Source organism: Phalacrocorax carbo, chromosome 1 (genome assembly GCF_963921805.1).
Source record: "Phalacrocorax carbo chromosome 1, bPhaCar2.1, whole genome shotgun sequence".
NCBI lineage: Eukaryota > Metazoa > Chordata > Aves > Suliformes > Phalacrocoracidae > Phalacrocorax > Phalacrocorax carbo.
The window spans coordinates 158035232-158058417 of record NC_087513.1 but is presented as its reverse complement, the minus strand read 5'-3'; the positions used below and the strand labels follow the sequence as shown (position 1 = coordinate 158058417).

At 38.8% G+C, this 23186-nt stretch overlaps 1 protein-coding gene across 1 annotated transcript in view; it reads left to right on the top strand.

Moving 5' to 3' along the window:
- The window catches only part of ITGBL1 (integrin subunit beta like 1), a 142976-nt gene that overhangs the window by 105138 nt on the left and 14652 nt on the right, over positions 1-23186 (top strand). Inside the window, exon 8 of the mRNA XM_064440624.1 lies at positions 15622-15738. Coding sequence (XP_064296694.1) covers positions 15622-15738 — 117 coding nt within the window. The remainder of the gene's footprint in view (positions 1-15621; positions 15739-23186) is intronic.

Below are 23186 nucleotides of genomic sequence, written 5' to 3'. Positions count from 1 at the left end.
GCTGATGTCTCCACTGCTCCTTTTCCTCTCACAACTGAGTATCAGTTTCTGCCCTTGTCTGATCTACAATTACCACCCCCTATAACTTATGCCTCCCACTTTTTCTCACAGAAAAATAATGAGTTCTACTGATTATTTTCCTTATTTCTTCCCACTCCCTCAGCACCAAACCTCACTAGTCTCCCCACTCCAGGATGGGGAAATGAAAATAGCAACAAAATTACTAATTCTCCTCTGGCAGCCTCTCATTTGCTGCTGTCAGTGCTCTGCCTCAAGTCAGGTTCCTGGGGAGAAGGGTTAAAATCCAAGCAGTTGCTGGGACCTTATGTCTTCCTGCACAGGAATTTAATAGCGCACCAGATTTTCAGTTGCATGGAACAACTGAGAGGAAGCTTAAATACAATTTTGTTATGACTATATTAGCAAAGAGGAGCCGATCCACCTTTATTTTTTTATGAAATAAATGTTGTTTAGTTCATTACTGCTTGCTGTTAAAAACAAAGCAAAACAAAACCAAACAAAACCTTTATTACCTTAAAAAATAGATCTGCAGAATTAATTGCTTTTTAAGCATAGCATTAAACTGTTGTCTCTATTTGTTTGAGTAATTTGGGGTACCTTTTTCTAAAACAGTAATAAAAGTAAATCCCACGTTCATGCTGTGTTTAAAGCAATTTTGTCAAATTTAAACTGGTAACACCAGACCTATTTTGTTTCTCTAATAAGATTTTTATTATAAATCTGGAATGCTCCATCTAAGCCTGATTTCCAGCTGAAATCAGGTATGACAGAGCTTGCCAAACTCGTGTTAAATCTGGTTTGCAGTAATTGTTGGGTTTGTTTGTTTATTTTTTGTTGTTTTTTTTTTTTAATTTTATTTGCTAAACAGAACTCTGACATTTCCTGGAAAAGGACTGAGATGAATTTTTGATAGTCTGCAAAAGTCCATATGAGCAAACATGTCTTTAGCATTAATTAATGCAATGCTAAAATCAGAGATGCCATCCTGGTGCTGGAACAATGTTTCTCACCACTGGGATTTGCCTCCTGTCTGCTCTCTCATACCAGTTTAATCCCTCTCAGTGAAAGCCATGAACAACAAATGCTACTTTATGCTAGCTGCAAAGCTGCCTGGTTCATCTCCAGTGCTTGTTGTGGATATACAGGTCCAAGCTCAACAGCTGACTTCAGCTCTGGGGGCAGCCACCTTCCAGCAGGGCTGGATCCTGCTGCTGTCAAAAGAAGCCCTGGAGCCCAGGGCTCAGCAGGACTCACGAATGCCTTCTGTCCCAAGCATGGCAATACCTCCCTGAGCAGCAGAGCTGATGGATTTACAAGCACCAAGCTCCTGTGAGCCATCAGCTCTCAGGCAAACCAAGAGCTGCCAGCTCTTGTGGCTCCCTTGAGTGCAGCAGAAGCCAAGGGCTGGGAGCACCTGACTTTCACAGAAGCACAAGAGGTCCTGTCAGCTGCTAAATGGTATCTTGCAACTGTAAGGGGCAGTTTCCCCCATGGTGTCTTTCTCCATCTGTAGATGCTTTTTGCAAATTTTCCCTTCTTTCAAGGCATAGGTTATAGGGTTGGGTTTTTTTACAGCACCACTTTGCATGCTGACTGCTTTTAATACACTGGTTGCTGGTGCTCTGCTCTCAGCTGCTGTAATCCTGCTTCATCCATGTAGACAAGAAGGTGGATTGCTAATGATTTGCCTAAATTCAGATCCATGGTGAAACTCAGAAGGTGCAACCATGCACCATGATCCCCCTTGCCCTCTCTCATGATAATGAGTAAGCATATAGGAATGATTGTTCTTACTGAAAGAAAGATCTAGCTTGACTGAACAGCCAGGTAGGAACACTGTTTTTCTCCAGGTTGGCACAAGCTCTCTAACTGTACCACCATGTTTCCCATGTGTTATGGCCACCATTCAATCCTTATGAGCCAGGGTGGTTCAGAGGTAGTTTGGTGCCACTGTGCGAGAGGAAAGGTGGCCATAGCAGTGACAGAAGAATTGTTCTCAGACAATAAAAATCAGCTGGCAAAGTTTTGAACTATGGTGGTGCAGGAAATAGTGTTTCTTTCTGTAGACTCAGCAGTCTGTAAAATGATACATCGCTTCCTAGTTCAGCAAGGTGAATGTCTTGATTAATCAGAGCTGTCTTCCTATGGAAATGGGGTCTGATTATTTATTATTATGGAAAATGTGTTGGCTCTTTCCATAGATAAAGTAATTTTGACTTGGGCAGAAGTTCTTTTGATTTTAGAGGATAATATAGCTTTTCTCTCCCTTCACACCCCTTCTTGAGCTAGCTGTTGTCTTTAATTCTCTTTTAATGCCACTTCTTTTCTGCAAATTGGAAAAATTTTACTGAGGACACCTGGGTTTCCACTTACTGGAACATCTTCCCCAGAGCTATTCATCCTGACCCCTTTTGCATCCCTTACATTTTTGAGATTAATCTGCCTTATTTTGCTAAGGTCAGTCACAGGTTCTCCTTCTTCCTTTGTTCTTTCTTTCTTTCGTCAGATCACCTCACCTTCTGTTTTCACACCACCACTCACTCATTCTTCTGTGAGCTCTGATACTTACCTACCTGCCTTGTCTGTTCCTCGGTGAGAAGGGAAGACCTTATCGCTCTCTACATCTACCTGAATGGAGCTTGTTGCAACGTGGGTGTCAATCTCTTTTTCCCAAGCAGCAAGTAATAGGACAAGAGGAAATGGCCTCAAGCTGTATCAGGGGAGGTTTAGATTGGTTATTAGGAAAAATTTCTTCACCGAAAGGGTTGTCAAGCACTGGAACAGGCTGCCCAGGGAATTGGTTGAGTCACCATCCCTGGAGGTATTTAAAAGATGTGTAGATGTGGTTCTTAGGGATGTGGTTTAGTGGTGGACTTGGTAATGTTAGATTAACGATTGGACTCTATGATCTTAAAGATCTTTTCCAACCTAAACAATTTTGTGATTCTAAGACTTGCAGGCATCTTGGCTCTTCTTTCCTTCCATTTTACACCTTTTCTTCATTTTTTTCAGGGTGTTTGGAGCACTGCAAACTTATCCTTCAGGCCTGATTCTTCTCTATTACTGGTTTTCCTTTTGTATCCTGACTTCATTGCCAGATGTTTGCCATTCTCCACACCTAGGAATCTGCTGTTAAATCTTGTTTGCAAGATTTGCAAGATTTTGGTATATACAGCCTTCCCTCTTCTGTCATACCTTTTTATTTCCCATCCAAATTTCCCCTTCATCCACAGCCGTGGCTTTAGCCCTGGGATCTTTTCTTTGGTAGAATCTATTAGATTACATTTCTTACACGTAAATGTTCTAGAGCGTGCTTACCAATGTGCCTCTGGTCATTGCAATGGTCTTCTCTTCTCTCCATGTCCTGTCTTCTGCTGCCTTAGGAACCGCTTAGATAACTTTTCCTACTCCTACCCTTATATGCAAAGGCATGAAAAAAGAAATAAAAAGCTCCCAGCAACCTCTCCCACCTTTAAATTCACATGACCTCTCCACTGTGTTTCTGCTTTCTTGAGTTTGGCACTGTTTTTTTTTATCAGTGAGCTTTTTTTAAGGCTAAAAAAGTACTGAAATTGACTTTTGTAGGGCTTATTTCACAAGCCTGGTTTATCTGAAGGGCTGAGTTTTTGCTTTCCTCTCCACTGGAGTAACCTTGCTCTGACGTTGCAAAGAACTGCTCCTAAACAGCTGGAGTGGGCAGGGAGTTGCATCTACCTTCATATTTCTGTAATAGTGACTACTGTCCCTGGGATCCATAAATTCATTGGTGGGGTATAGGCAGTTCTAGCTTACAATTTAGGGGACCTGCTTAGACAAAGTAATTTTGGGGGGAAAAGGCACACAGATTAGTACAGCTGATGGCTTTGATACATTTTTTCCCTTTCACCGCACAAAGAGAAAACCACTCAGTCCACTGGCTAGGTACAGATTTCTCCTCTTTTTTGCTAGAAACTGTTGTAGTGAATATTGCTTTTTCCTTGAAAGGTTTGCTTTTTTAGCCAGCAGTCTCATTTCTGATGAATTTTAAAATATTTAGTAAAGCCATTGGTCTGTAGAAAGCACTATTTGCATTGTCTTTGTGTTCTTACATGATGACTGAGGAGATTGACAAAGCAGTACTTTGTGTGATATCTATACTTATTTCCAAAACAGAAGAGGATAGATGTTTTCAATTTAGCATAGAATTCCCTACAGTACTTATCAGGCTTTACAGTCTTAATATTTTTAATCAGTTGTAAAAGATCCTCTTACTCTCTGATTTATATAATAGACCTTAGCTTTCCTATTTTTGCTTCATTTGACTTCAGAACGCTATAAAAATTTGAAGTTTCATTATTCTTATATTAATCTTAATTTTTTCCCTGTATCAACGTTGATAAAATTCTCACTTCTTAAAGAGTGACTTTTAAAGACAAAAAAGATTAGCCATATCCTTGAAACAAAAGTGATGCAATATTTAATATAAAGCATATTAGTGACGTTTTATGTGACCATTTTTCCTCAAAATCTTATTGACTGAAATTTTGAAGGGACTGATGATTGGTCATGTGTTTTGAATCCTCCATCTGCTGGAGAGCTTTTAATACTTTCTGGAGGACATTGGACTCTTTCTTCTCTCTCCCTCCCTCTTTTGAAAGGGAGAATTTTGAGTTATGTAAACATTCCCTGGCACTCCCAGAAGTTCATGTTGTGTGGTAGCATAGCAGTCCCTGCACTGATGGATGAAAAACACTTTCTTGGTCCCTAGTTTCCATTCAGTTTCAAGCACTTCTTTTGCTCCTCAGTGGTGTTTCCTCTTCTCCCGTCCAGTGGGTGACACTGACCGAGGGTTGAGGCTCCTCCAGACATATTTCCTGTCCTTGTTTTCAGTGGGCTGTCCCGCTGAGAGCAGACACAGAGGAGCTGGTGGCAATATGGGTCAGGACTGAAAGCAGGTGATAGAGAAGGGGCAGGCAGCCGCATGGTGACACGGCTGTGTTTTGCAGCTCCAGCTTAAGCACGCAGGTTGTTCCGTTCCTTGTGACCGTTTGGCAAAATGCAGGTCAGTTCCAGTCAAAGCAGAAATCTTGGCAGGAACATATGTCTATGTAGCAGTGATCCTTCTAGAAATTTTGGGCCTAATGCACACTATATACCTGATCTCTTGCTCTCAGAACTAGCAAAAATATTAATGCATAGGCAATTGTTTCAGTCTTAGGCTCTTTGTAGCAGTTGCCTGAGTTAACTAATGAAAATGCCTTCATTTTAGTGTTTCAGAGTACTGTTGTATTTGCCAGGAAGGTTTGGAGACTAGTCACAAATCTATCTTTCCTGTGGCAGACATTGCAGGAACAGCGTGACCTCACTGGTAGGATTTAATTACTTGTTGCGTGTGTTTTAACTAGCTTGAAAACTGCTAACTCTTTTCAGTTGCTGGAGTTTTTTTTAGGTTCTCCAAACAGGAGGCTGAGTATAAATATGTGAAGCTCATAATAATACCTGTTCTCTCTAACTCAGTCTTAACAGATGGTGTCCTTGCCTGCTCATGGGGTTCTATCAAGACAGATGAGCAAACGGGGATTCCTTTCAAGAAATTTAAACAAGTACACCTGTAGGGTGATACCTAATGTACCTGGCTAGTCTCCTTCGGTAAATCTTGGCTCACCGTTTTGTGACTGCTATGCATTCTTCCTGAAATCTGTAAACTCAGGGTTACCTGCAATGAAGAATTTACTACTAATACTTAAAATCAGGGAGTGGCAAAATGAAGGATTGTGTTGTTTTCTAAAGACAAAGTTTGCGTTAAAAAGCAGTTACAGTCATGCCTTTAATTCCCTCATTAGACACTACTTGCTTTTCCTCAGAGCCAACCTTTTTGAGTGCCAGGAAGAAGCATAATTTCACAGATGCAATTATATTTGGGGCAAAGATTTTAGGAGCCATAAGGCAGTGTCTTTACAAGACATTAAATAGAGAGCCTTGTAACGAGAGGCTAGTGCACAATCTGGCCAGTTGGCAACAAAAAGGAAAAATTTGCTTACAAGTGAAGGGTAAGAGCATTTTAACTTGGAACAACTCAGTAGATGATGCAGTTGCTAGGTAATGTCTTTCATTTCTGGAAAAAGTCTTGAGGTGAAAGCTAATCAATAAGGTAGATAAAGTGTGATGTCATTTGTTGCCATGGTTTCTGAACTTAGCAGTCTGTTATCTGCAAATAATATTGGTGGTTGCTATGCAGTTGAATCTTTTCATATTGTTTTTTTGCCATTATAAAGCTCTTTAATCTTGACTAAAGCTTCAAAGAGCAGCGGGTCTAGGAGCTTAAACGTTGTAATAGATAGGCTTGTATTACAAACCCAAAATATCTTTAAATTTACTACCTAATAAACAACAGGCATCAGCAGGAAGTGAACAAGGTTAACATTTTGGTGATTAAACTTCCACAAAGCAGTTGACATTTTCTAGTAAATTAATCTGCAAATTAAATATCTCTGTGGAATTAGTGCTATGACTCATTACATGGTAGATCATGTAAAAAAGGAGTAAGCAGTCAATCCTCTGGATGATAAGGCAGTCAAATGTATAAAGCTGTAAATGGCTCAAAAGCCATCATGGCTTCTTGAACAATGTCCTTGTGTTTCATTTATCTTTCACTGTTGGATTGTGCCTCTTTATTACGTTTGGGTTTTGCTAGAAAATATTTTATAGCAGCTTATGGTAAGCATCAGACAGTTGGACAGTCTGAAAGGGATATGAGACTTATTTTTCCTGATAGTTGTCAAGGTGAGAGAAAAGCATTCTCAAGTCAGGTCCTTTAAATCAAACACAATACTTAATTTTTCATATCCCATGGAGAAATTGTTAGTTTTAGTAGAATGACTTGTATCCTTTACTTGATTTATTGGCATCTCTTTTCAGTAGTTCTTCTTGATAGTTTGAGTTATTGAAAGCATTTTGGAGGGAAAGACTGAAAAAGAGATGAAAAGACAGAGCTCAGTGCACGCTAGAGAAGGTAACATGGCGTGATCTGAAGGATGAGGTGATTTGTAGAGGTACAAGATGTTCAGTACCCAACGATGAAACATTTTAAAGGAGGGGAGGGCCCTTTGGACAAAGAGGAAAGAGAAAAAAGAGGTAGAAAGAGAAGCCAAAAAGAAAGAGGAAACTATTTTTATTGGGGTGAGAGAAGAGGGGAAGGGAGGAAGGGTGGAAAAAAATCAGAAGATGGCTTGCTGGATTCTAGGGTTTTACATCTTTGGAGTGACATTTGCCATGCTGTCTAGTTTTTATCTTTTTTTCCCCAATGGATTCCTCCTCCTCTTCTTCCATTTCCACTATTCTCCGCCTTAACAGCACATTTCTTCAGAAAGCATTTTGCCACCTTCTTTTTCTGTCGTCTTCTCACATCTGTCCTCTGTGTGGTGACATTGACTATCACATTTCCTTTGAACAGAGAAGTAATTGCCTTTGTAGTCCTTGTTCCCTTAATATAGTGCGTGAATTGTCAAGGACGTGCCCCCAAGAGGAGGCTTGAGGAAGATGTCACTGGTTGAAGCGAGGCATACAGCTAAAATCCTGCCTTGCAAAGTGTGCAGGGGTGTTCTCGATGACTCCTCTCCTGGAACTCCTCTCGAAATTCCATGTTGGCTGTGTAGAAACACAATAGCAACCTTCAAGGAGTGCATCCTCAAAGCACTGCTACTGAGAGGAGGCAGATGGAGGAGACATGCCGGCTTGATGATGATAGCAGATGTCAACAAGTTAACAATCTGAAAAGGAAACTAGCAGCACAGCAGTGCTTCTTACCCAAATGTTTAAAGGGAGGGAGAAGAAAAAAAAAAAAAAAAAAAAAGAAAAGCAACATGGAAAAGAAGATACAAATCAGTAGTGCTGATCAGCAAGAGCTGTAAAAGACTATCTGATGCTAAATCTGTAAAGTGGTGCTGTTGAGTGGATTTATCTAAAGAAGTATTTCACTATTAGGCAGTCACAAATGAAGAGCATTTACTTCAGATGCCATATGCCAACTGTGTAATTAGGCTTCCAGTCATACATGCCGTGTGCACTAAAGCAGGGGGCAAGTGTCAGCCATTTGCAATTGCTGTTGTGCAACCCGTACGCTTACAATCCTGGATATTCAGCTGCTTGCACTGCTGTGAGAGTTCTGTTGTCTGGGATAACATACTTATCTTTTATTTCTCCAGGGTTTTTATCTTAGGGATATTTATTTTCTGTGCCTTTTTTTATTTTCTTCCTTAAGGAAAAACTAAATTGTCAGACCTTTTTTAATACTCTTTCACATTATAAAGCAATTGCATTTTAAAAAGATTAAAAGAAATACACATTTTCTGTCTGAGAAAAAACCCAAACACCTTATTATATGTGGGACAGCTTGGTATTTTCTACCAGTGAACAACTTCATAAAACTTAATACAACAGTGGAAAGTCTCAGGCAGCTTTAACAAAGGAATTTCTTGATTTATGAATTTCTGTTGTTTTCCTTAGGCCAAATTTTTATACTGAGAGTCATTGCAAGATACTGAGTGTAGGTGATGAGCAGACATGGGACTTTAGGTACCTCTTCTAAAGGAAAAGGGTAAGAGAAACTGTACACAACAAAGTCCCCAGAGCCACTGTGACACTCTCTGCATTGCACACACCTTGTGCAGCCTTTCAACCTGTTCCCAGCCCTTTCACATGCAGCTATGATGTTCTGTGTAGCACCGGATGGTCCAGTGTCACTGAGGACTTCACACCGATTTAGAGTAGGTTTTCCGAGCACGATATGGAACCTAAAATAAAAACAGGTGTATCAACATAAGCAATTAGTGAAAGTATCCTGGCATTTGAAGCGACAGATGGGCCTAAAGTGAGAGAATGCAACCTGGAACAAAAAGTCATCCGTTATAGATACAAGTCTTCTAAGCATGTGATATAGTTACATGATAGTAGTTAGGGGTTTGCAGTTACTTCAGTCCTGTTTATAGTGCTGAATGCAGTAGCTGATGCAGTTATTGCAATTGAGAGGTGTCTGGTAAGACTAAGGAAAATACAGATATTTGACCCGATTACATGCTTTAGCTACTGTTGGTGCTGTTTAAATAAAAAGCTCAGAGCTTGCTGCTAAAAGTTCACTTCAGTGTACAAAATTCTTGAAAAAAAAAAAGTTAAAAATCTGAAGTTTGGAAATTACTTTAGATTTATTAAAGCAATTTTCATTTCATTTTATGTCTGTATGATTCAGCTAAACTCTTCTCTGGAGCTTTTATATCTCTAGTTGAGGTCTTGGGTCAGTCATGCTGCAAATAATCTTTTTATGAGTAGACTTAAGGCATGTTTGTTTTCTGTGTAATGATTTAGAAGCAGAAAGTTATTTTCCAACCCAAATCCGAACAAGTAGTTGTTCTTGTAATACTTGCAGCACATTTTTGCTAGCATATGAGGAGATAAATGCACGATTTCATTTTTCACGATGTACTGCAGAAAAAAAAGTGCTTGTTGCTTGAACCTTGTGAGGAAAACCCACTTTTCACCGGAAGCCCTCCACAGAAATAAGCTCCCCACCCAAACCCCCAACAGCCTAATAGAGCAATCCTGTGCACAGTAGGAAAAGAGATCCTTCATGGTTCTTGTAGCTTCAGTTAAAATACAAACCCATCAGTATTTCCATCTGATGTTTCAAATGCAGGGAATTTGCTGTACAAGATGTCCTCTCCCGGGCTTTCTATCTTCCCTGCAAAGACTCATGAGGCGCAGAGCACAGCAGAGCCAGGATGCCACCCTACTGATATGATACACCTCATACACGCCTCTGCTCCTATCATTGTGCCGCTCACCAGGGATGAACTAACATGGGTACCTGTGAAAAAGGTTGGCGTGTTGTGATGAACAGCACAGCGCACCTTCCTCACGCTGTAGCTACAGCTGAGCATTCTGTACAGAGGGCAAACCACATTTAAGGGCTCTGATGTTCTTCATTTCCCTGAGGTGGTGAAATATCACTTCTGTGCAGAAAGGAGTGTTCAAGTCGAGCAGGAGAATTGATTTTTTCATGTGGATGTTGAACTCGTTTTGCTGAAGAGGTAGCACCAGAGTTATCTAGCCCATCTAGCTGTTTTGTCACAAACCTTCGGACATGTTGCAGCATTGGTGACACACAGAGCTGAACTGAACTAAGTTCATAAAGCTTTTTTAGAAGAGGGAAACTTATTTTTTTCCCCAACGTAACTAGAGGTTGCAGATGACGTTGTTCATATATTACAAGTAGAACATTGCTCCCGCTTGCCCACTTACAAAGTCCTTGTAAGAAACCAATCCCCAGATTTTCATAGTTTGTGTGAGATCAACCAGATAGTCAGGTATTTTAAGAGGTTCTTAGGATACTTTTGCACATACTAAAGATGCTTCCAAAGGTTCCCTTTTCTGACAGCTCATAAACCACCACCCAATCAGTGCCAAGAATTATCAGCATTTTTAAAGCCGGGGATTCCTCCATGTATGAGGCAGAATTATTTTTTTGTCTAGTCAGTAAAATATCTTAATATGAATAATTATTTTTTATTTATGAAAAGCCATTCTAGGTGTGGGAAGCCATTACAGGCCATTTTGGGAATAGGACATGCAAAATAAACTGTGTGCGCAGTGAGAAGTCTGAGGTAGTTTTCTGTTTGAGTCTATAAATTTCTCTGCATTGATCAAGCTCAGCTGGATTACACTGCTCTTAACACCTCAGACTGTGCAAGGCATGATTAGGTTGTCTGCCCTATTTTTGGCAAGCGCTGCACTTGCTTGCCCATTTTGTGGTACTGTTTATTCCCTTTACTGGTGTTTCTTGCCCTCCACCACTCAGTGAATTTTCCTTTTCCGTACCTGAAGGTGTTACATCCTATCTACTACTTCCTTAAGTCATATCTGCTTCCCCCCACCATGTCCCCTGAAACTTCTGTACAAATCTTCCCATTCCCCATCTCTGATTTGCCATTTCTGCACATTATTTTAGATCATCTCTTCCCAACCAGCATGAAATGGGTTCGGCTGGCAGAAAGACGCAGCAGCTTTACTGAATGTGCTCAGGTTGCCTGAGATTGCTTGATAGCAATGAAATTGCCAATTTCTCAGAGGTAATGCTTTCAGATGTTAAGCTTAGGACAGCTGTGGGGCAGAAAAGTCCTTCCTAAAGGCACATTTGCTTCTATTTATCACTAGCCTGAAACACCATCTTTCTGAGGTACTGATGAACCTGGTTTGCTTTTACCACAATCTCAGTGCAATTCGGTGCTGTATTCGCAACACGTTAAAAAAAATATAAATTTATAGATTACTTTCTTTGTTCTCATTTGGAAGATAAAAATTCAGCACCAGGCACAAAAAAATCCTTTATGTTGTAGACATATAGACAGGAAAAGACAGTGAAGTACATCTTATTATATTCAGTGTTTACTTTTACACTGAAAGATGTTGCTGTCTCTTACTGATATTTTTACCGGCAACAACAGGGTAAAAATGTTTTATTACGCAAATTATATACTTGTAGCACAGTGTTTTAAAATGAAAATTACTGGTATAAAAGAGACTTTTATTCAGTCTATATAGGCAGCTGGAAATTGGTTTGACCATGCAGCTAATGGTCACAGCAGTTTGCATGGGAACAAGTTTAATGCAAGTCTAGGCACTGCTTATTTTAGTTAGGCTATCATAAATGTTGGACAAGAGGAATGAGAAAATGCTATAGTAAATGGTGAATAAAATCAAAAGCTAAATACTCAGGGCACGGATTTTTGGAATTCTAGAGTCAGTTATCTAACAAACTTACGCATTTTAAAGAGATGTGGTATTTCAATTCCCTTTAAGAACAAAACCCCCCACTCTAAGCTGGTCTTTTTTCAGTCTTCAAGTAATAATGATTATCAGCAATAAGTTGATAGTCCTACTGACAACAATGTGAGGAAAGAGTGTGAGCAAATATTAAGATTGCAGACAAATAAATGTCTTGTATAATTATTCTATTTTTAGAATCTTGCATTGCAATAAGTAGGTTAGGCTTTTCAATACTAATAGCTAATACACTCTCCATTACAAAGCTTCCTTCATCTGAAGTCATCAGACGATGAATTTTACTGTCCCCGTTTAGCGAGGAGGAGAGGAAGCCATTTGCTATGAAATATCTGAGGTGAACTTGTTTCGCTATACTCATAAAGTGTAGCTCTTGCACAGACGGTTGAGAGGGTGAAGAATATTATAGTCCTCCTGTGTTTAATTGTTTCTGTATGCCCTGGAATTTAAAGAGAATTTAGGATGTGTTTGGCAGTAGCTTTCCCTCTATAATCAGGTTGCTATGGTAAACCTATTATTCTAGACAACGAAAGAGTATGTTTAGTAAAGTGCTGATCCCTTTTCAGCATAATGTGAGCTTCAAATTACTTTTGAACAATTGAATTTTTAAGGTAAGTATTTTATCACAATAACTAAGAGAAGGTCACAGAATAAGGTGTGGCTTCTGTTATTTCAGTAGCAGATACATCCGACAAAGTCGTCGTATGGCTGAAGCGAATTTACCCTGCCAACATCTACTCCTGGTTTTCCCAGGGAAGTAACCCGAAATTTATTGTTACAGAATGCTATTAATTTTTGTGTTTATCTATATGGTGATCCGCTGAGCCTTTGAATTTTACATTTGCTACATCCTATGTAGTTAGCAGTTGAGAAGCAAAAGGACTTTAAACCTCTGTTAAATTATCTCCACAGAATTAGTCCACCTTACATAATCTAACCAAAATCTCAGTACTTTCGGAGGTAAAATACACTTTTTAAACCAGTACAAAGTTGCAGTTATTTAGTACCACTGCTAAATTCACTTCTCATGCTCCTAGTGCTGATTTCAGGACATTTGTAAAAGAAAAGGAATGATAAACTAATAATTTGAGTATCAATTTCAGCAGCAGAGTACTAAACTACCGTAACCGTATCTTTGAATATTTTAAAGTAACGAAGTATCTCAGAGAATTCATTTTCCAGAGCACTTACTGACTGAGATTTCTGTCCATTTTCAGGACACTTTAAGTTCTGCTGAGGTCCGCAGTTGTCAGATGATCTAAATCATACCCTGAGCTTAGGTGGGAACCAGCCAAAATAAAAAACAAGGCCCAGATATTAGCAAGGAATTTGGGCTTTTTGAAGATATGTGTTGGTGTTTTATTCATTAGCTAAGATGAGAAGATTAAGAAAGTAGGGCCTAAATCCCCTTTGTGCTTGATTTTCAGAAGCCAGCCTGAGCTTGTATCTCTTACACGACAAAAATGTGCCCTGTCTGCCGAGGGATGGGATGATTCTAGTTTTTTTTGCTGGTGAAACTGTTGCACATTAACTAAAATGAATAAATATTAATTGCAGCAGGGACTGAGAGGAACCTGCTCCTGTTCCAGTGCAAGTGCCCAACCACTGGGCTCTCAGGTCATTCTGACTTATTAAATTAATTACAGAACATGCAGGAGCCTCATTACAGAACCATCCTTTACTCGTCCCTCTGGAGGATTTACCATCTCTGCTGGCTCCTCTCTTCAAAGCAACTTGCTTAAACTGATTTTATTGTCCTTCAGGCATCCTCCTTATTATAGCATTAACTGGCCAGGGTACCACTGTTAAAGATGGTTCTTTTGTTTTTTTTATAGAGTCTTCACACCAGATGGGTCCTGTTCATCACATACCTATCTGCCTATGGGTGACTGCTCTGGGACACTGCGGCGTGACATTTTAGTAAAAATAGCCAGGTTGTCTAAAGTGGATGCATAGAAAGGGACTAAGAGAGCCCCAGATAGTGACAAGCTGGACTCATTAAGAGTCTCTGTATATTTAAGTACTAAGAAATTATTTTGTTCCAGTTGCTAATGTAACTGTCCCTGGCAAATAATTGTAGCTGAGAGAATGCAGGCAAATAACATCAATCATTCTGTAGACAATCATATCTTAAATGTTGACATGATTACCAAATACAACCGTACTTCTTGATGTGGTAGATGCACTTCCTATAATAAGTTTCTTTCTGGAATGAATATTCTCATATAATTGCCAATGCAACATAGTTTTAAAACTATGTATATTATAAAGGTATCATGAAGTATTTGCTGTTAATTCTCTCTATCAGCATGTCTTTTTTAGGATTCTTGCACTTTAATTTGATCATAAAATGTCCTTCTAGGCTGAATCCCGACACACAGCATGTCAGCTTGAAAGTGCAATGTATATTGATGCTTAGGAAGATGAAGAGTATGGCAGCTATAAAATGAGCTGGCAATTTTTCAATAAGTAATAAGATCCCCCCCTTAAGTCCAACTTAATTAGACTGGCTTTTTTTGAAAAATTAAATGTAACAAATTTAGGTTAGAAGCTGAAACAAAAATAGATTAGCAATGATCTGGCGGTATGTTGACCTAAAAGTTTTTATTGTCACCCACAGTTAGAAAACTCCCATTAAGGTTCTCCTTAACAGTCCTTTCCCATTCAGCAAAATATTTCAGCAAATGCTGAAAAATATTTTGCATGCTGAACTGCTTGGTTACATAGTGAAAGGCTGTACGTGGAGGATTGTTTTGCTTCGTAGCTATAGTTGCTCCTACTATAAATGTGGGTTCTGCAGTCAGTAGGCCAGTGTCCAGGCCCAGGTTGAGGCTCACTGCTGCTATGTTTAATTTAGATCAAGAGGAACAGGCTTTTCTGCATCCTAATCCACGTCTCTGGCGGCCCTTTTTTACACACAATGTATTTTCCCAAGCTCATCAAATGTATTACTTTGACCCATGGTTTGTGTCATATTTAGAGCATTCTTACAGTAGCATTGCGTTAAAACAATTTAAAAAATACGGAGGCAAACTCTTAGAAGTTAGGAAATAACAAAACCAGCGTTACATTGAACTGAGTCTGCCTCATACATGTGCAATGTAAGACTGTCTTAGTTTTTTTCACATCTGACCATTTAATACTCACTGCTCTGAGGACTTCGCAGTGGAAGATCTGTGGGAATTTGGCTGAGTCTGTTCCCCCTTTAAGCTCTGGGGAGTTGTCCTGTGAACAGGTTGATGGAAGGGAAGACTTTGACAGAGGTTGTGCTTTCAACTTCTATTTCCTCAGGTCAAGCCAAGAAAAACTGTAGGGTTTTTTGCTTTCCAAATGACCGACAGAGTATTTGTAGAGTTATGTTTCTACACAAATAGAGGATATCTTAGATAGCCCCATGCATAGACTATTTAATTCTAATCATATTAATTTTTGAGTTTCTGAGGTATGTGCTAAATATTTTAGATCAATGATAGAGGTTAATTATGCAGTCAAACATGTGCCATAGCTCTGTTACGCAAAACTGAGATACGAAAAACATACCATGCCAATGACTGCTTATTGTTGCTGTTTCCACCAAGGCATAATGGTGCCATACTCTGCTTCTCGTTGCCATGGACGAGGGATAGTTTGTTGGTTTTTTTTTAACAGTGTTTATGTGCATACTTTAATTAATGCAGAGAAACTTGTTGTTTGTCTTTGGGTGGTTGGGTGTAGAATAAGTTCAGGTTTCTATTTTCCTTTATTTTCCATTACTGAAATAATGACTCTGACAATTGTTTATTCTTACAGGGAGATGTGAATGTGGCCAATGCACTTGTTTCCCTCCAGGAGACAACAGAGTTTATGGCAAAAACTGTGAATGTGATGATCGACAGTGTGAAAATGCGGATGGTGATGTCTGTGGGGGTATGCATTCACTTGATATGATATGATGTAATATATTGTAATGTAATTAGTACAAATGTTGACACTTATAACTTTCTGTTCTCTCTGATTTTATAATGCAATGTCACTATAGACTATTGACATCATTGATTAATTATAATAAATTATAGTTTTTTGTAAGAAACAAGCTATATAAATATTGAATACGTTAGCGAATACTTATTTTAAAACTTCAGAAACACTCACAAGGAAGCAGATTAAATACACCTAATAGCATAAATGTAAGTGCTATAGTATATCCCAAAATCCAGCAGTTTTCGTTACAGAAGAATACAGACATTTAAAAGAAAACCTAAAAAATTTAGTTTTTAAAAACTAAAAAAGTTTTTTTAAAAAGTTTAGTACAGTTGATGTTTTACTGAGAATGTTGTATTTTACCTAACAAATGACCAGTAATACTTCTGAATATTTCATATTTACTGACAGAGATATGTCTGTTTTCTAAAAAAGTAGTAAAAACATATTAGGAAAGAATCTAAAATGCTTGACTTACATTGTCATAGTAATTGTACATGCAGATGGTTTATTCTAATGTTGACAGTGAAAACCTCGCTTGTTGATTTTTCAGTAATGTATGTTGGTGTTAAGCAGTATTTCAAGTTAGTTTTAGATATGTAAATGCGTACATACCATATGGTATTTTAAAAACAGGTGAGTAGTATTTGTCCTACATGCTCTCTTTCTAGATTTTATTGGCTTTATTTTTAAAATTATTCTTTAATACTTAATATCAACAAAGCAGTTGATATGAACAATGACACATTTTATGATATTCCTTATTTCTATGTAAGAAAAGAATGTATTGCTTCATAATCTTTGTGTACATAAAGAATTCTGACTACATGAAATATAGGTCTCTGCTATGCAGAATGTAGGCATATATGGAAAATTCTAGTTCAATTGTCTAAACAGCCGTAATAATAGCTTGTAATATTCAGTGTAATTCAATAATATGAATGTGTAGATAAATAATAATTTGAAATTAAATTTTGTTTAAAGGACATGAAAGCAGATAAAAGCACTGAAAACCTGGGCCTTATTTGTTATAAATTAAGTAGTTGGGAACCAAAAGTCATCATCTTTCATGATTAAAAATATATCTTCCATTTATGTCATTCGTATTTTACATTATTCTATGACAATCCTTCAATGTTAATAATGATAATTATATTGGACATTTTGGAAATTATAGACAAAAATTCCATTCTTCCTTATTAGGAAGGTTACAGTGATAATTTTAATTTTTATTGCTGGCTAGAGCACCTCACAATTAGATGAATAATCACCTCTACATATGAGCCAGTGTCCAATTTTTTACTGTGCAGGAGACACTCTAGGTCACACTATTACCTGAATAAACTCTCACTTTTAGTCTAATTAGCTTTGTCCAAAGAAATTGGCAGAAAATAATTAATTAATTAAAACCCCATATGCTTTAGCTGATTTTTCAAACTTTGAAAGAACAAATAGAAAGGAAAGCCAGCTTATGAATTTATGAACCAGTTGTAGTCCTAAGCAAGCTCAACTTCTCCACTTTTTTTTCAGGCTAATAGCTTAGTTAGTGAAGATTCTGTGCAGGTGAAAGGAATTACATGGGAAAATGCAATTCAAGAGACTCTGCCTTGTTTGAAATTGCACTGCACAGCATCTGTTGACAGGACTTCAGAAGGCCCATGCTGTGATTTTTGCTGTTCCAGGGAGCTGAGCTTATTCTTAATCTTTCTCCAAAATCATAGAATAAGCACCAAATCAAGAATCCTCTGGTCCTGAGCTTTCTTGTAAGTAAAGGGAGAGGAGGAAGCATAGCATAAGGTGATGATTAAGTCCACCAAGGTCTAAGCTGACCTCTGAAGTGCCTCAAGGGAGACTAGAGCATCTTTGCTCACTCACAGCTGTCTGAACTTGGTGAGGTGAAGCTGTCTTTAGAGTTTGAGTCTTCCCAATTAGAAGTCATGCCACTACTAATACTGTCCTCTAAAATTTTTTAGATTTCTGTAGTAGATCTGTTGGGATTCCAGTGGTAAAAAATTGGCTGATATTTTATTTCTTGTTCCGTCTATTGTATTTCTAAAAATAATTTGAGACATTTTTAGATTATTCAAGGTTCAACTGTAGTTTACTCCTTGAACCATATTCCTTCTGCTTTTGCTCTTTTACAAACAAGAACTGGTTTCACCTTCCTCTCTGTTCTCACACCACACAAGTGTTTCTTTGTTTGCACTTGTCTGGTTCTTCCATGTGAAGTGTGCTGAGATTAAAATTAACAAACATAGATGCTTTACTAATCACTCAGTTCTTTTCCATACACCACTTTTCCTCCTCTTGGCTGCTTGAGCTCTGGAGTGTCTCCTTCCCGCATTTCCCCCTCTCTCCCTCTCTTTCCTTCTTTTTTTTTTTCCTTCTTCTTTTTTCTTTTCTTTTTTTTTTTTTTTTTTTTTAATGCTGGCAGATCCTGAAACCTTATTTTCTTTGGCAATCTAGTGTCCACCTCTGCTTCTGATCCACCTGCATCAAGAGGTCACCCCCCATCCCAATAACTTAAGGCAGCACCTATTTAGGTGTAAGTGCTAAGTACAGGAATGTTTATCTTCAGAGAGGCCCCATCAGATGCAGCTTTCTGATCACTCGCCATTTAGCAAGTGAATTCCCCTCACCTTCCCTCACCTTCAAACTCATAATGTGAGCCATTTTCCCCTTATGCATTTTCTGTGACTTTTCAGATCCTCAATAGCCTCTGGTGTACTGATAGCTTCAGCCCTACTCTTTAGTAATTTCCACTGTTTTGCTTGGCTATCACCTTCTATCCTGATAATATTTTGAATGTTTCCTTTGATATACAGTATTTCTCATATCTCCCTTTTTAGGAGATTCTACCAATTTTAACCTTATTTTCTTTCCCCTTTTGCACCTTATCTATTCACACACTTGTCTTAATAATTCTCCACACACATCTGTCTTCCTTTTGGGTTTGTCCGTGCTTTTATCTCAGCCTGAACCTCTTGACACCTCTTGCTGAACTGCTTATTCCTTCCTCTCTCCTTCTCTTTTCATTACTATTTTTCTACCACTGTTGCTACCTAGGCAATCACTATCAGGACACAAGCCCATGTTAGTAACTCTGGCTTCAGAGAATTGTAAGCTGAACTGTGTGAATGAGCAGGGTCTGACAGTGAGCACTGGGTGTCTGTAAAGCACAAGAAAGGAAGATGAGTGTTTTCAGATTAAATGCATGCTGAAATGAGAAATGTGAATGACAACCTAAATGATTTGAATAAGAATTGTTACTGGCCTCCTCTGACCAGCAGAGACTGATTAATAGCTTGCTTTCCAGACCAGCTGTCCATGCAATGGTAGAAAGACATGAGGCGAAAGATATGATAAATTAGGGTACAACTGAGTGAGACCCTATTACCATGTTTCTGCATGATTGTAGTGAGTCATTCACTTAAAAATTCAGCTGTCCATCATTGCAGTACCGGGAATAGAGACATTATGTCTCCACAAAGACAGAGGCTGGAGGAGGACTTGGCATAGATCCCACAGCATTCTGCTATTAGAAATGGATTCATTGAATTATAGAAACATAGAATCATAGAATGGTTTGAGTTTGAAGGGACGTTTAAAGATCATCTAGTCCAATCCCCCTGCCATGAGAAGGGACATCTTCAACTAGATCAGGTGCCCAAAACCCCCTTCAAAGGGACCTTGAGCACTTTGAATGATGGGGCCTCCACAACTTCTCTGGGCAACCCGTTCCTGCATCTGAACACCTTCATAATACACAATTTCTCCCCAGTGTCCAATCTAAACCTACTCTTTCAGTTTAAAACCATTGTCCATTGTCCTGTCACTACAGGGGTTAGAAAAAATGTCTTTCTCCATCTCTCTTACAAGCCCCCTTTAAGTATTGAAAGGCTGAAATAAGGCTTCCCCAGAGCCTTTTCTTCTGTAGTCTGAACAACCCCAACTGTCTCAGCCTTTCTTCAAAGGAGAGGTGCTTCACCCCTATGACCATTTTTGTGTCTCTTCTCTGGGCCTGCTCTAACAGGTCCATGTCTTTCTTGTACTGGGGACTCCAGAATTCGATGCAGTACTCTAGGCTGGGTCTCATGAGAGTGGAGTAGAGAGGGAGAACCACCTCCCTTGACCTGCTTGCCAGGTCCTTCTTTTGTCTTTCCCTTCCTTTGTCTTGCCTCTGTACAGAGACTTAATATGCTATGGCTGGAGGAGGTGCCTCATGGAGCCTTTTTGAGATTGGTGTGTTCTACCTAAAGGCCCATTCCCTACAGTTCAGGTTTTTTTTAACGATGTAGGAATTGACGGGGTGTATTGCAGTGTTGATCCACGGCAATATTTAACATCATGGGGTTTTTCGCTTTACTTGGTTCTTTGAGTCTTTCATGTGCAAGTTAATTTTTTTTTGGTGCACACACATGTCCAGAGAATCACAGCACAAGTTCTTTCTTGGCATGGCTATGTCACTGATGTACACAAGGCTTGATATTCACTCATCTTGTATCCTCGTGAGAGATACACCTCTCTGTCCTTTGAGGTTATGGCTGTGCTGCTAGCTGCAGATGTGTCCTGAGATTTCAAATGTTATTTGTTCCCTTACTGTGTCCAGACATGTTTTTCATCTGATGTCATCGTTGCCTGCTCCACCTCACTGGGTTGACTGTTGTCCATTATGTTCTGTTCTTTTTCAGAATTGAGGGCTGGCAGGCAACAAAGATTCAGGACAACAGTAAAGATCAATTTGAACTTGATTCAACAATTCTCTTAATTCCATTCATTTTGATTTGTTCTCTGGACCATTACTGGCCTGGCCTAGCTCTAAGTTCTTGATACAGCAAAGCAGCTACCATTGAAGGAATAAAACAGAAGCCTGTTTGGGTCCTCTGCATGCTACTGGTTGGTGCAGGATTACACTGCTTAAAAACCCTACAATAAAAATAAACCCCACCCCAGAAAAGGCAAAAAATTGGTTGAAGCTCCACACAAGTTCTTCACTGGGGCTACTAGCAAAGGCTGAAACTCACAACAGGTAACTCATAGCACAGCCCTTACCTATTTCTAGGGATGCTTCCATTTTGTTTTATGTCAGTATTTCAGCCTGCCCTTCATACAGTGGGCTACCAATTAGATAATCAGCTTCAAAAAGACCTTTTAATACTTAGTCATGGATGTTTGCACTGTCCTCAACGTTTAGGAACAACTAAGCCTCTGGTCATCCTAGAAAGCCAGTTCTTTGACTGGTGAAAATAGAATACTTTGGGAAGTCTGATTTGTTTATTTTCAAGTGAGCAAATTCACTCTGATGACTTTTTAACTATTTGTTTTGGCCACAACACATCAAAATACAATCCTAACACTACAGGGAATCCAGTGTAATGGCATATCACATCCTGTCACATCAAGGAGTAAATGCAGCTATGTTTTTTGTTCGTTTATACCAATGCCCTTTGGTAAAAGGCATTAGTTCTCATTAGTTCAAGATTCTGGTTGTAGTATAAGGGCTTGTAAAAGCTGGAGGAGCTGATTTATTATTGGAGGAAATGCTGAGGTAGTTAATATTTCCCTCCTTACTCAGGTCTGCCTTCAGACGTCTCTGTCCTATAACTGTAGGAAACCAGTGAAGCAAAACTCTACATGAGACTTTATGGGAGGGGAAGTTAATTTTTTTTTTTTAATAAAATCCTCAAGTAAGTTAATTTTTACCACTCAGATACATTCTGTCATTGGTTTCATTGACTCGCATTCTTGCGTCCAACATACAAGCAACAAAGTGTCTGGATTTAAGTAGTTTGGTCAGGATGACTTGTGTGTGACACAGAAGATGGACAACAGATGCCACCCATCATGTTCTCAGTAGGGTTTTTTTGTTTCATCTTGACTGACAACAAGAAGCTGGTGTTTAGGCACATCTTTTATATCATTTAGAACCCAACAGTTAGGATGATTCTTTTGACTCACAATTTTGCTTATTATCATCTCTGTAAGTTTTAGGCAAGTCTGGTGCCTGTTGTCTGTGCTTTCACATTTTTTACATTCTTAGGAAAATGCTGTTCTTGTTGGGCTCACAAGGAAAGGAATGATACAAGTTACATGCTGTGTCTGTGCTGAAATCTGTTGTCATTGACCTCACTGTCTTCTGCTGACAGGTCATCATAGAAGTCATCATACCGTTGTTTTACAAGAGTGCAAATCTTCTGTTTTTGACAAAATAATACTTTACTCAGTTTTACTGTTGTGAATGTGTTGTTGGTTATCAAAATTGTCACGCTTTTAACCTCATTCTGGTGTTTCTTCTGCTGCTTATCTACACATTTCCATTCATATGTCATTCACATTGGTCTAAAAATGTCCAATATAAGTCTGTGTATTGGCAAAGAACAAGGGAAAAGCTGTGGTTTGTAAGGCATACATATACCTAAAGCCACGATTCCTGGCTTTCCAATGTTTTAAACTCTTATAACAGAGACAGAAGCTTCCACATCACATTCTTACAATTAGTGAAGGATTCTAGGATCACGTAATCATCACCAGGATGTACAGTGGAGGTGCTCCCTCTCAAAAGGCTGGTATAAGTTGCCCCTAATTACCATGCTCCTTTGAATAAAAAGATTCAATTACTACCCAGCCAGGCTAAGTAATTTGATTCAGAGGAAGTACCGCCTTTCTTTTTTTTTTTTTAATATAACTACATGTTATTATATGATAAATATATATAACAGAAACTGTGAATTATTTTCTGTGAAAGTTCTAGGTGCATACCACAGAAATCATATCTTACATTTATTTTTGTCATCTGTTCACTGAAGCAGAAACGTGATATTTTCAGATAGCATGTTCTTGTGAGGACCAATAAGACCATAACCATAAAAAAAGAGAGAGTTATGATTAATGATATACTTCATTAAGCAAAGCTAAGTATTAATATTACGGTGCAGTTGCTGTCAGACACTTTCCTCATTTCTTGAACTAATGTTGCTTCATAGAAACAGAAGTATATAGGACATTTATGGACCTCTTTAATATATCTAAAATGCAAATTAGGAGAGAAAAATAATTCCCAGCCTATCTCCCAGATGAAGACAGCTTTTGGCATTGACTGGTCTGAAAATTCAGAGATATGAATTCAACTCCTGACTCTACCATGGCTCCTCAGACTGCATGGGGCATCATTTCAAAGTCTTTAGCTACCTAAAGTTAGGCACCTTGTATGTTTGCTGATGCCCAAGGCTACCCTTGCCTGACCCCAGCTTGATTCCACAAGGACACAGGGATGCCTGCCACCATCATGAGGATGTCCTTGATATCTTAGGGTATGTCACATAGCACTAGGCATCTGGATTGAACCCATCATTTCTCTGTGGTTCCTGTTATGTTAAAATAATAGTTTATTTCCT